A 14,675-nucleotide genomic window follows, 5' to 3' on the forward strand; every position below is an offset into this window, starting at 1 on the left:
TGTAATGTGTGGGAAGTGTGAAGGTTACACAGCACAACTGTCCACAGCAGATGGCCCTCGAAGGGGACAAGGGTTAGAGCCAGGCAGGGCCTGGAAGGACTGGATTTTATATGGACGTGGAGGACATTGCAAGAGAAAAGCATCCAAGCTGTTCTCACGAAATCCACTACAATTGTACAAGAAAATGAAGAGCTGTGATTTTGACAGCCAGCTGGTGTATCTCATCCTCAGGGTGCTTTACAACGTCATCTCCTCCGGAGGAAACGCAGCCTCATCATATTCCTGAGAAACAGGTCTGCTGTGTCCTCCCTCCGCACATGTAGATTGTCCCTCCAGGAGGTTAGACGCCTCCCCTGAAACTGGTGCAAGAGACACCGCGTGACCAAATCGGCACACGTGCAAGTTGTCCCCAGAGCACATTTGGCAAAGCCCGTAAAACAGGAACGCATAAACATGTCAACCAGAAAGCACCTGGCAATGTTCAAGGCATCTTGACATTGAAGCACCCCCAAGTGGCCTGTGACAGCAGCACAGCTCCCACGGGTGAGGAAACTGAGGCTGAGTGAGCTGCAGCATATGCCCCTGCCAGACCCATGGCTCCCAGCCAGCCCTCTTCTCCCACCACGGGGCAGGCCTCTCTGATAGGGGCTGCAGCCACTGACTCCACCCTCATGGGTGTGGCCCTGCTCTCCCCTGCCCACGAGTCCCTTTGCATCCATGAGCCCTGTGGTCAGCAGCCTTCTGAAGCCAGGCTCCTGTGGTCAGAGTCCCTTTCCACTGCCTCTTGTGGTCAGCATCCGTAGCCCACCCCAGAGCTCACCCCTGAGCTGGAGCACAAACCCACCTGTGGCTTCTGTGTCCACCTTCACCACACCTACGTCCTCCTCATCTCGGGGCACGGCCTCGGCCTCCGTGATGTCCTCGTACAGTCCTGCCAGCGGCATTTCCCCAATGACATCATAGATGGCTTCTCCAGGAGATGCCTCGGATCTTCCCAGACCTGAGGCGAGGTGAGCATGGCCACGCACAGGCCCTCAGTGTGGACATGGCCACAGGCAAGGGAGGGCAGCAACTCCAGGCAGGAACCCCACCCAGGCAGCAGAGAGGCAGGATGCTGTGGGCTGGGATGGAGGGACCACAGCAACATAGCCAGATCCCCAGTGCCCTCCCATCCCTGGTCACCGTCCCTTGCCAGTAAGCCACATGACACTTCCCAGTGGGCCCCAACGTGCTGCCTGGGGGAGCCTTCTAGGGTTCAGCTCAGTCTTGAGGGCTGGAGGCTGATGCAGATGTCTGCCACTCTCTCTGGCCAATAAAATGAGCCCTAAGTGACACCAGCCTGCAGGCTGAAGCAACTCTGCCCTGAATCTGATCCACCATGTTGACTTCTGACCAACTTCAGTTCCAGGAAGGCCTCTAAGATTTCTGTTTTATCTACTGTTCCTTGCATAAGAGCATGCATTCACTGTAAATCCTGCCCTTAAGCAATTGTCCTACATGTCCCCTTCCCCTGGGGTATATAAGTTCTAGTTGTGAGGGATGATAATATGGGCATCCACTGTCTCAGCTAGAGGCCATCCAAGGCATGGACATGGCTTGTCTTCATAAGTCCCTTTTAAGTGTTTCTTTCTAAGGAACTGGATTTGTCTGCCTCTTTCTTCAGCTTCTCAGTTCCTTGGACTTTGGGGGTAGGTCTGCATAGGCCTGACTGCTGTGGGGCACCCCGCCTGCCCAGACCCCAACACCAGGTTGGAGCTGTGAGCTGCTCTTGCTCCTGCACACCAGCTGATGGGATCAAGGTGGGCTCGCGCTTACCCCTCTGCATGGCTTGTGTGACTCGAGGCAGAATCAGAAAGGCCATGAGGCCCAGAAGGAGAAGACCAAGAAGGGCTCCCAGGACAACACTGACCGCCCAGAATGTCCGAAAGGGAGCTGCAGGCAGCGGGGGTCCTGGGCCAGGCTCTGAGAAAGAAGAGGTCTTGAGCCAGCAGGGTGGCCAGGGGGGACCTGCACACCCTCAGCAGGACAGGGTGGCTCCAAGGGCCCAGCCACACCCTCTCCCTCATGGAGGACCTGCAAGTCGGAAGTGCTGGGGGGGCATCTGCTGGTTTCAGCTGCTCATAGCACCCCAACATGGCTAGTGTCCACTGGGGGTGTCTGCTTTCAAGGGACAGCCCCCTTCCTTGGTAAAACATGGCCCCCAGGCAGATGCCAGGGCAAGTCACAAGAGGTGACCAGAGCACAGAGAATGGGAGCGGCTCAGGGAAAGTTACCCACTGTTGCTATTTTTGCTAAGGTCATCACTGTGGTTAACTGTTTGTTTTCTGCAAAGAGAACGAGGTGCAGGCTTTGGGAACAACTGAACCTGCCAACACCCAGGTGACACATACCCGAAATGAACAAGGATTGGAATAAACAAAAGGGAATTCCCAAAAAAGATTAGGGGGAAACCCCAGAGGGTGCATGGCCCAAACAGGCCTCCACAGCAAATCAGCTCATCCCAGAAAAATCCCAGGGTGGAAACCAACCCACTAACCCCTGGGCGAGCTCTCCTGCCCACCGAAGTGACAGAAGCAACACTCAAGACTGACTCCACCCCAGCGCCCTCTGCTGGCCTCATGACCGATTTCCCACGCCCCCCACTCACCCCAGCAGCGCACGCCCGCGTCCTCCTTGTGCGCGCAGTCTCCGCGTCCCCACCGCTCCGCAGGGCAGCCCCACAGGGACGCCTCGCTGCCCCGGCACCCCACCTCGTCCAGCCACACGGGCCCGGAGCCAGGGCCAAAGGCGGCGGCCCCCAGGGCGGCGACGGCCCGACCACAGCCCAGCTGACGGCACACGACCTCCGCGTCCGCCAGGTCCCAGCCATCGTCGCACACGGTGCCCCAGGAGCCCGCGTGCCAGAGCTCCACGCGCCCGGAGCAGCGGTCCTCGCCCCCGCGCACGCGCAGTGCGCCCTCCTCTGGAACAGGGGCTGCGGTCACTGCGGGGGCTGGACCGGGATGGGGAGGAGGACAGGGACAAGGACAGAGGGGTACCTGGGCAGCCGAGCGAGGAGGAGCAGTTGAGGGGCTCCCCAGGGTCCTCAGGAACTTCTCCTGCCTTTTCTGCATAAGAAATTGGGACCCGTTTCTGAATTTGCAAGCTCGGCAGCTTAAATTTTGTAAAACATTTTTCATTTCCTTTTTCCCTCTGTCTCCCCAACACACCAATTTCTGCTGGCTAAAGAGAGAACTCTGTTTAAGCAAGGGATCTCCACATGGGATTACAGATTCCACAAACCGTGCCCGAGACTTCTCCAAGGGGGACGCCTCCCTGTGGGACGTCCTCAGACGATACCGGGAAGTGCAGGGGTCCTGCTTCCCTCACTGGGGGAGATCACGGGGTCTGGGAAGACTCCAGATGTTCCCCACCCAGCCCAGAGCCTCAGAGCAGGGACCTCCCGCTTTGACCGGACCAGCACAAGGCAGACTCATCCAGAATAAGGAAAAGGGAAACTGACAGTTCATCTCCCAGGAAAGGGCCCATGCAGACACAGGGCGGGGCCCCTCAGAGACCCCTCTCCACCACCACTCCCCCCACACACAGGTCCACCCACTCACCTGTGCACAGGACCCACGCTTCCTCTCCGCTGGAGCATGAATGCTGGTCCCAGGGGGCTGACGGGCACTGCCACAGGGACCGGTCATGCCTGTCCCTGCACTGGATGGAGCCCACCCAGAGAAACTCAGGGGCAGACCAGCTTCCTGCCCCGGCCTGCAGCTGCCCGTGGGACCCACAGCCCAGCTGCCCACACAGGACCCCCAGGGAGGCCGCACTCAGGGTCCGGCAGACACCACCCCAGGTCCCATTGTAGAAAACTTCCAGCCGCCCTGTGCATGGCTGCCTGTGGTCCTGCAGCCTCAGATCCGTGAACTCTGCAGAGAGAGAGGCCAGTCAGCAAGGCCCAGCTCGGAGTCTGGGTGGGGACGACAAGGTGGACGGGCTGCAGGACCTGAGCAGAAGACGCCGGCATCCTCCTTGTGCCTGCAGTCGTGCTGGCCCCAGCCCGCCGATGGGCACTGCCACAGCGCAGACTCGTGGCCCTGGCAGCCCAGCTCGTCCAGCCAGATGCGCCCTGCCCCGGCTCCGAAGTGTGCGGCCCCCAGGGCGCTCAGGGCGCGGCCACAGCCCAGCTGCCTGCAGACCACGTGCGCGTCCCGCAGGTCCCAGGCATCGTCACACACGGTGCCCCACGCGCCCCCGTGCAGCACCTCCACGCGCCCCGCACAGCGCCCCGGCCCCGCAGCCAGCCGCACCCTGAGGCTCCCTGTGGAGAGACAGAGTCAGGGCGCCCGGGACCCCACGGCGACGGGCCACGCGGGACGCGGTTCCGCCCTCACCGGAGCACACCACGCCGGCGTCCCGCGAGGTCCCCGCGGGCTCCTGCAGGGTCGCGGACACGTTGCACTGAGTCAGGCGGGTTTCGGTGCCCACACAGCGCACGCGGCTCAGCGCCACCTGGACCGACCCGCGCCTGGGGGCAGGTGCGTCATAGGCTTGCTGGGCCGCTCCGCACCCGAGCTGCCCGCACACCACGCCCGCGCCGCGCAGGTCCCAGGCATCGTCCAGGACGCGGCCCCACACGCCGTCCAGGGAGACCTCCACGCGGCCGTCACAGCGGCTCTGTCCTTCCCTCAGTCGCAGGGCGTGGGGCAGACCTGGGGATGGAGACGCACGGGGGGCCCAGGATGTCAGCGGGAGAGACCCAGGACCACCACCCAGCAGGGCCCGTCCCTCTCAGCCCCCTCTGTCCTTGTCCTTCCTTGCACCCCGCTGTCCATGCCTCTCACTCACCCTCCTCCTCCACCGTCCTGGCTGCACCCACCTGAGCAGACCACGGAGGCTGAGTTTCCCGCGGCACAGGCTGGGGCCCCCAGGGTGCTTACTGGGCAATTCCACAAGTAGGGCTCTGTCCCCTCACAGTGAAATGCGTCAGGCCAGATGGCAGCGCCCCCGTCCCCAAAATGGCCTCCTCGAGGTGCAGCCACCACGTTGCCACAGTTGAGCTGGTGGCAGAGGACGGTGGCGTCTGCTATGTCCCAGTGGGTGGCACAGAGCGGCGCCCAGGACCCCTGCACCTGGAGCTCCACGCGGCCCTCACAGCTGCTGCTGCCATTGACCAGCCTGAACTCTAGGGGAGAGGAGGAGTCAGCCTGGCTCGCAGACGGCAGACACTGGCTGTGCTTTCCTTCATGTGAGCCTGAGCCTGAGCCTGGTTACACAGTCCACTCCCTGACTTGAGGGAACAGACTGAGGGCACAAAAACAGCTTTGGTGAGTGAGGTCACCACAAATGGCCTGGCAAATCCAAAAGGCAGTGATTAAGTTGGGAAAACTATGGAAATACACTTTGTCAGTGTTCTGGAATGCATCCAACACAGAGGAACACTAATAAAGATGAAGCTACTGAATGTTGTCTCCAAGAAGCAGGAAGTGAGCACCAAGACAGAGCTCCACACACCCTTCTCAGCTCCTGCTTCTCCGCCAGCCAGAGCTCTGGGAAATGGGGCAGCATCTCCGGCCCCATTCCCCAGGCCCCACACGTGCTGCTGCACCTGGGTCTTGATGTGAGCCTAGTTAAACACACCCCACATCCTGCACTTCGGAGGAAATGCCTGAGGGTAAGAGGCAACAACAGTATACATGGCAGAGTAAGGAACGCCAAAGCTCCACCTCCCTCTAATGTAATGATTAGGTGATAAAACTCATAACCAACTTTTTTGAAATTCTAGTATCTGGGAACAACTTGAATACACTTAATGAAGAAAGAAGTGGCAAATTTGGTTCTGCATAAGGAAGGAGTGAAGAATAATGCCTTAGTATTGAAGGTATGTCCCAACAAAGAGCTAACATGAAAAGACTGGAAGAGTCGGGAGTGCTTGTTTGTCTGTTTTTTAATATGGGCATTTAAGGAAACATGTCTAATCACTAACCCCACTAACCAACAGAAAAGAGACCGCAGTGGTCACATGCAACAAAGAGTCTTTACAAAAGGAGTTTAGAAAAGTCATTAAACAAACAACAATCAGCAACAACCAACCCTGGTGATAGAGAAAAATGTGATTTCTAGAGTTGCCACAGTATAATAATTCAAAATGTCCAGTTTCCAACAAAACAGATGAGACATGCAAAGTAACCGTAAATTATGACACATTTACGGGGGAAGAGAGAAACAGAAATTGTCCTTGAGGATGCTAAGTCATTAGACTTACTAGACAAATACTTTAAATACAGTGTCTTAAACATGCTCAAAGAGCTATAGGAAACCAGGACAATGATATCTCACCAAATAAGGAATATTAATAAAAGTGTATAAATTATAAAAAGGAATCGAGTAGATTTTCTGTAGCTTAAAAAGTTAAATAACAAATGAAAAATTCACTAAAAGGTTCAACAGCAAACCCCTTGAGCAAGCAAAAGATAGAATCTATGAACTTGAATATAAGTCAATTCAGATTATCTAGTCTGAGGAGCAGAAAGAAAAAAGAATAAAGAAAAATCAATAGATCCCAAAAGACCTGTGGGACACCATCAAGTATACTAACAGATGCATAATCAGAGTCACAGAAAGAGAGAACACTGGCTCTTCCACAGAATAACAAAAAAAATTTTAAAAAAAGAGAGAGGAGAAAGTGATAGAAAAAATATTTGAAGAAATAATGGTAAAAAAATTCCAAGTTTGATGAAAGATATAAGTCTGCATCCAAGAAGCTCAACAAACTTCAAGTAGGTTATACTTAAAAATATCTGCACTGAGACACATTATAATCAAACTCTCAAAAGCCAAATACAAAAAGAAGAATCTTGAAAGCAGCAAGAGAGAAGTCACTCATCATGTACAAGGGATCCTCAATAAGACCAACAGTTGATTTCTCAACAGAAGCCGTGGAAGCCAGAAAGCAGTGGAGTAGCATATTCAAAGTGCTGAAAGGAAAACCTGGTCACTCCAAAATTCTGTATCTAGCAAAACTATCCTTAAAAATGAAGGAGAACTTTAAACAAAAGCTGAGGAAATTCATTGCTACTAGACTTGTCCTACAAGGAATGCTAAAGGGTTTAATTCAGGCTGAAATAAAGGCACTAAACAGTAAATCAAAGCCTGATGATTAATTTAATAACACTGATAAGGATAATTACAAAGGAAAATATAAAGGCCAACAGTATCATTTTGGGGGTTTGTTATTCCTTTGTTTGTTCCTACATACTTTAAAAAAATAAGCAAGAAAAAAATACATTTATGTTAGTGGACAAGCAATGTATAAAGATGAATTAGTGACAATAACAATATAATAGCAGAGATTTTGTATACTATTGAAAGTAAGTTGGTTTTAGTGCAAACCAGAGGTTTATAAATTTAAAATATTTCTTATGCTCTCCAGGGGAACCACTAGAGAAAAAATTAAGAAATACACCAAAAAAAAAAAAAAAGAATGGGAATGGAATGAAAATGCTACACTATAAATGTCCATTATACACAAAAGAAGGCAGTAATGGAGGAATTGAGGAACAAAAACATAAGACATGTAGGAAACAAATAGAAAAATAGCAGAAGTGAATACTCCTTATTGGTAATTACTTTAAATGTAAAGGGATTAAACCATCTAAATAAAAGGCAGAGAGGGACAAAATGGATTTTTTTTAAATTGTTTTAAAATGTGCTCTCTTCATAAATTCACTTTAGATCAAAAGACAATTAGGTTAAAAGTGAAAGCTTGGAAAAGATATACATGCACATAGTCACCAAAAGAGAGCTAAAGTGGCTACACAAATATCAGACAAAATAGACCTAGTCATGGTTTGAATGTTTGTGTTCCTCCAAAATTCATGCTGAGACAGAATCGGAAAAGCAACAGTATTAAGAGGGGAAGCCTTTTGGAGGTGGTTAAGCCATGAGGGCTCTATCCTCATGAAGGACATTAGCCCTTATAAAGAGCTCGAGGGAGCAATTTCATCTCTTTTCCTCTTTTGCTCCTCCATTATGTGAGGACACAAGGAAGCCTCCATCTACGAGGAACAGGCCCCTCCAGACACTGAATCTGCTGGTCCCCGGCCCTGGATTTCTCAGCCTCCAGAACTCTGAGACATAAATTTCTGTCATTTACAAATTACCCAGTCTACAGTGTTTTCTATAGCAGCCTAGATGGACTAAGACAGACTTTAAGTTAAAAATTGTGAGGAGAGATAAGAAGAGGATTATGTATTTATTAAAGGGTCAATCCATCAAAAAAAAATACAACAAATATAAGCATATGTGCAGCTAATAACAGAGCCAAAAGTAATAAATAGAAAAATTGACCGAATTGAAGGCAGAAATAGATGATTGTAAATAATAACTAGAACCAAAAACATCTCACTTTTAATAATGGATAGACCATCTATGCATACGGCTAATAAGGAAAGAAATAACTGGAAGAACACTATAAACCAACTGGACCTCACAGACACATGTGAAACACTGTGCTCAAAAACAGCAAAACACACATTCTTCTCTAGTGTACATGAAATGTTTATCAGGGTAGACACTATGCTGAGGGATAAATCAAGTCCCAACAAATTTTAAAGAACTGAAATCATAAAAAGCATTTCTCTGACCATAAAGGAATGAAGCTAGGAATAAATTTAAAAAGGGAAACTGGGAAATTAACAAATAGAACACACTCATGAGCAACCAATAAGTCAAGGAAGAAATCACAAGGAAAATTAGAAAACACTTTTGGATGAATGAAAATGAAAACACAACATAACAAAATTTATGGATTGAAATGAAAGCAATGCTTAGAGAAAATGTTATAGTAACAAACATCTATATTAGGAGCAAATAAATATCTCAAATCAATAATGGCATTTACCCCTTAAAAAACTAGAAAAGGAAGAATAAACTAAATCTGAAGCTAGCAGAAGGAAGGAGATACCAAATGAAATATAGAATGAAAAACAATGGAAAGAGTTAACAAAAATAAAAGCTAAGTCTGTGAAGAGATCAACAAAAGTGACAATATTTAGCTAGAATGACCAACAAAAAAAGAGAACACCCAAATTACCAAAATCAGAAATGAATGTGGGGGGTACTTGGTATGAAATCTACAGAAATAAAGAGCAGTGTAAATGAATCCCATGAACTAATTTCATAGTATTCACCCCCCCATTAGATAAGTTAGATTAAATGAACAGATTCCTAGAAATACATAAATTACTAAACCTGACCTAATAATGAGCAAAAAAATCTGAACAGAGCTATAAAAAGTAAAGGAAATAAATCAGTAAACAAAAACCTCTGAACAAAGAAAAGCCCAGCACCAGGTATCTTCACTTCACTACTAGAATGAAGGAGAAAACAAAATAAAACATGATAATTTCAACTGATGCAGAACAAGCATTTGACAAAATCCAATAGACTGTCATGATAAAACATTCAACAAACTAGAACAGAAGGGAACTTCCTCAATGTGCTGAAGAACATTTTTTAAAAATCCACAACTAGCATCATACTCAATGGAGGCAAACTGAAAGCTTTTCACTTGAGATAAGGAATAAGACAAATATACACTTTTTCACCATTTCTACTCAACATTCTACTGGAAGTTCTAGCCAGAGAAAGTAGGCAAGAAAAAAGAAATAAAAAGCACCTGTATTGGAAAGGAAGAGGTAAAACTATCTGTATTCACAGATACGTGATCTTACATGTAAAAAATCCTACAGACTCCACCAAAAAAACCATTAAAGCCATAAGCAATTTCAGGAAAAATGAGGGTGCAAAAAATTAGTTGCATTTCTACATTCTAACTATGAATAATAATAAAAGAAGAAACCAAGAATGCTCAAAGCAATCCTGAGCAAAAGACCAAAGCTGAAGGCATCACATTACTGGATTTCAGAGTGTACTACAAAACTATAGTAACCAAAACAACATGGTACTTGATATGAAAATAGACACATAGGCCAGTGGAACAGAGAGAGAAGATAAATAAATCCACACACTTATAGTCAACTGATTTTGAACGAAGGTGCCAAGAACATACATTGGGAAAAGGACAGTCTCATCAATAAATGGTGCCGTGAACACTGGATATCCACATGCAGAATGAAACTAGATCCCTACCTCTCACTATATACAAAAATCAATTCAAGCTTGATTACAGACTTAAATGAAAGACCCACAACGATAAAAGCAACTAGAAGGGAACAGGGGAAGTGCTCAGGACATTGGTCTAGCAAGGATTTTTCCGATAATACCTGAAAAGCACAGGCAACAAAAGCAAAGATGGACAAATGGCTTTACAGAAAATTCACAACCTTCCATACAGCAAAGGAAACAATCGACAAAATGAGGCAAAATCAGTAAGGTGAACAGGTATCTGTACCCCCATGTTTACGGCAGCACTAATCACAGTAGCCAAACTATGGACTCAACCGTGTTCATCAATGGGTAAACAGAGAAAATGTGGTCTATATATTACACAACATGAAGTCTTATTCAGTCTTAAAAACAGAATGGTCCATCCTGGCTAACACAGTGAAACCCCGTCTCTACTAACAATACAAAAATTAGCCGGGCGTGGTGGCGGGCACCTGTAGTCCCAGCTACTCGGGAGGCTGAGGAAAGAGAATGGCGTGAACCCGGGAGGCAGAGCTTGCAGTGAGCCAAGATTGCGCCACTGCACTCCAGCCTGGGCGACAGAGCGAGACTCTATCTCAAAAAAAAAAAAAAAAAAAATTAAAAAACAGAATGGAATCCTGTCATTTGCAGCAATGTGGATGGCCTGGCGGACATTATGTTAAGTGAAATGAGTCAGAGAAAGACAAACACCAGATGATCCCATTTGTATGTGGAATCTTGAATAGTTGATCTCATAGAAGTAGAGAGTAGAACGGGGCCTACCAGAGCTAGGGGGGGTAGTGAGGAGGAGGTATGGGGGGTGGTGAGTGGTCAACTGGTACAACGGTAGAGACAGGAAAGAAAAGTTTCAGTGTTCTATAGCACACACGGGCTGATACAATTAACAGTATTGTACTATATATTTCAAAATAGCTAAAAGAGAGGATTTTGAATGTCCTCACCACAAAGACATAATCATGTTGAGGTGATGGATACGCTGAATTGCCTGATTTGATTATTACACAATATATACATGTGCTGGAACCTTGCACTGTACCCCATAAATGTGTACAATTAGTATATGTCCAAAATGTGTCAATTTAAAAAAGAATGAAATAATAATAATAATGTTTACCAAGGAGGTCCAAGACAGACTTGTACACTAAAAAACACAAAACATTTTTGAAAACAATCAGTGAAAATCTAAACAAATGCAAAGACATCCTATGTTCATAGATTGAAAGATTGTTAAGATGGCAATACTCCCAAACCAATCCACAGGTTCTATGAAATCCCTATCAAAATCCCAACAGCCAATTTTTGTTCAGAGATAGAAGAACTGATCCTAAAATTCAGATGGAATTTCAAGGGACCTTAAATAACCAAAACAATACTGAAAGAGAAAAAGTTACAGGACTCATTTGCCTATGTCAAAACTACTGCAGAACTACAGTAATCATCCCAGTATGCTATTTGCATAAAAATACACACATAAGTCAACAGAACAGATTGAATGTCCCAAAATAAGTCTATCCATGGGGGGCAATGGATTTTCACATGGTGTGAAGAAAATTCAATAAGGGAAGATTAGCTAATCATTACAAAAGGTGTATATGTACTGAGACATGACACCGTACAATTATTATGTGTCATTTTAGAACAATAAATAAGTACGTTCAAAAAATAAGGAAATAATAGTGTCTTCAGCAAATGGACAACTGGACAGCCACGTGAAAAGGAATGAATGGAACCCTTTCCTTATACCATATACAAAATGTAAGTCAAATCAATCAAAGACCAAATAAGAGCTGAAACTATAAAACTGAGAAGAAAACCACAGGAATAGTCTTCATGACCTTGGATTAGAGAGTGGATTCTTAGATATGACACCAAACGTTCAAGAAACAAAGGGGGAATAAATAGGTAAACAGGACTTCATCAAAATTAAAAGCTTGTGCAGAAGCGGCATTATCAGAAGTAAACACTCCCACAGAATGGGGGGAATATCTGCCAGTGATATATTGACAGGGGTGGAGGGTCCGCATGGAAAAGGGTCCTGAATAAACATTCCTCCAAAGACGACCAACTTACGGTCAACAAACGCCTGCGAGAGCGGGAGGAAGGAAGCTCGGGGGTCCCCGCCGCCCGCCCCAGCCTCCAGCCCCGGAGCCCCGCGCCGGTGACTCACTCTCCCCCGTGCACCTGAGCCCCGCGTCGCGGCCGGGCCCACACCGGCTCCCGCGCCCCCGCGGGCAGTGGAACAGCAGCGACTCGTCGCCCGCACAGCGGAAGGCCTCCGTCCACACCGGCCCCGAGCCCCGGCCGAAGCGGGCGCCCCCGGGCCTGGACGCCGCCGCCCCGCACTGCAGCTCCCCGCACACCACGTGGGCCGTGGCCAGGTCCAGGTCCGCGTCGCAGACGGTGCCCCGGGTCAGGCCCCGCCTCACCTCCAGGCGCCCGGCGCAGGGGTGCTCGCCGCCCACCAGCCGGGCCTCGGTGTGTCCTGGGGGCAGACGCTGGACTGGGGCACAGGGCAGGACCGGCTCGTGCAGGCCTCTGGGGTGAAGCGACCTGACCGCTGCCCTCGGGTCCCATGGGAAGGACCGATGCGGGAGGACCCAGGACCACCTGGGCTGGCCGGCCCCTGGAGCTCTGAAGCGGCAGGAGAGGTCCTGGGGTGAGCAGGCCGAGGCCTCTCCCACCCTCCAATCTCCCTGGGGTCCTGGCTCCCACAGAATTCGGACAGCAACAACGGTCCCCACCCCCAAACAAGGATCTCTACCCCCAGGGCCTGGGGCCCCCACATCTGTGTCATGGAGCCCACTCCCAGGCTTGGACCTGGTCCCTGGCAGCCCACTTCAACCACCTGGTCAGTTTTAAGCCCAGTGCCCAGCCACACCCTGGCCAGAGGCCCGAGGAAGGAGCTGCCATCAGTGTCAGCCATCTCGCCAGGTGACCCCTGGGCCACCAGCCCCTCTCCCTCCCCAGGACTGGGGTCAGCAGCATAGGGGCCTTGCTGGGCAGGCACTGAAGCCCCAGGAGACAAGACCCCCACGCCCCTAGGCCAGGGCCATCCCCTCAGTCCTCAGCACTGCTCTGAGCGGACACCTCCCGTCTCAGAGATTCTCAGGAAAGGGCGTCCCTACCTGCACACACCACCTGAGAGTCTGTTGGGAGGTCACAGAGGTCCAGGAAGTTCAGGTTGAACCTGCAGTTGAAGATGCTGGACTCTGTTCCCTGGCAGGAAATGATTTTCGAGCCCAGCCAGCCTGGGTGCCCTGGGAGGTGGGGCCTGGATGCCTGGAGCGCTGGGCCGCACCCCAGCCTTCTGCAGAAGATGCTGGCCTCCTTCTGGTGCAAGCCGCACCTTATCACAGGGCCTTCTGTTATCCGGATCGTGGGGGTCCCTGCACAGGGGCTGCCTCCGCCACTCAGCCCCAAAGAGGCCAGCTTTCCTCCTGCACACACAGGAGCCCACTCTGGTTCCACTTCAGTTCTGCTGGCACATGGCCCTCCCACCCCTAACATGTGGACTGCATGTGGACTGAGGCAGTGGTCTTTGTTGAAGGATGAGGTGTGTGGGGGTCTGCAGCAGAGGCCTTTCTTTTGGGCCCAGGACACCAGAAGGGGCAGCCAGAGGCTGTACCTGCTCACTTTAGGTCCCCTCTCCCCACCACCCTGTGCCCAAGAGGCCACCTGCATAGATGGCAGGACAAGCTCCATGCCCTCTGGCTTCTGGGGCCTTGCCCACAGGGAGGGCCCCTCAGATGGAGAGGACAGTAGATAGGAGATCAGCCCATCTGCTCCGGCCCTGCAGGCCAGGATCCCAGGCCCCTGGTCATACCTCCACAGTGGTCTCCACACAGGGCCAGCTGTCTCTGGTTCTGGAGCTCAGGCCTTGGATTTTGCAGGCCAAGGCCCTCTGGTGCCAGTGGCCTCTCCTTGCCCGTGTCAATGCCCCTCATCTCTCTCTCCTCAAATATGCCACTTTGAGCCTCTGCCTCCCACCAACAATCCAGCAGAGGGGAAAGGGCAGGGTCCCAGCCAGAGCCTGAGTGGGACAGGGGTGCTGAAATCTGGGGCAGATCCAGGAGCTCAGAGCCTCCTGAGTGGGCCCTGACAAGGGAGAGCACAGGAGCAGAAAGCCGAGATGAGGGCCAGGAGGGAGCACCTCACTCAGCCCCCAGGCTGGTGCCTCCACTCATGCCAGCCACTAAGGAGAGGAAGAGAGGGACCCCATACCCCACAAGGTCCTGTGGTCACCACTGGCCCCCAGTGCTTGATGGTCTCCAGGAGTCAATTGAACCCAAAAGGACTGAACTCAGGCTGGAGTCTCGGCCAGGGCTGGCCTGGGTGTGTAATGTGTTCCTCAATTGTGCTGTGCTGTCTGGGCCTTCGGAGCGGCACATGGGGGGTCGTCATACAGTGCCATGAGGGTCTGAGGGTCACAGCACTGGAGTCACAGGCACCCCAGGAAGAAGGGTCTTGTCTTCCACCCTGGGGGACTCAGGCAACAACCCTCCTCCCCAAAGTGAAGA

General features: G+C 50.3%; 1 protein-coding gene across 1 annotated transcript; it reads right to left on the reverse strand.

Annotated features, from left to right (window-relative positions):
- Positions 1–237: 237 nt before the first annotated feature.
- Positions 238–14,102, reverse strand: SCART1 (scavenger receptor family member expressed on T cells 1). The gene is made up of 13 exons (XM_058436432.1): positions 13,982–14,102; positions 12,920–13,164; positions 12,714–12,789; positions 12,326–12,640; positions 4,868–5,173; positions 4,383–4,700; positions 3,995–4,309; positions 3,603–3,917; positions 3,039–3,107; positions 2,648–2,962; positions 1,816–1,962; positions 845–1,000; positions 238–359 (listed from the first exon to the last, which is right to left on the reverse strand). The coding sequence occupies exons 1-13, from the start codon at positions 14,100–14,102 to the stop codon at positions 238–240; spliced, it is 2,820 nt and encodes a 939-aa protein (XP_058292415.1).
- Between the last annotated feature and the right edge of the window lie 573 nt (positions 14,103–14,675).

Source organism: Hylobates moloch, unplaced genomic scaffold (assembly GCF_009828535.3).
Source record: "Hylobates moloch isolate HMO894 unplaced genomic scaffold, HMol_V3 SCAFFOLD_3, whole genome shotgun sequence".
Taxonomy (NCBI): Eukaryota; Metazoa; Chordata; class Mammalia; order Primates; family Hylobatidae; genus Hylobates; species Hylobates moloch.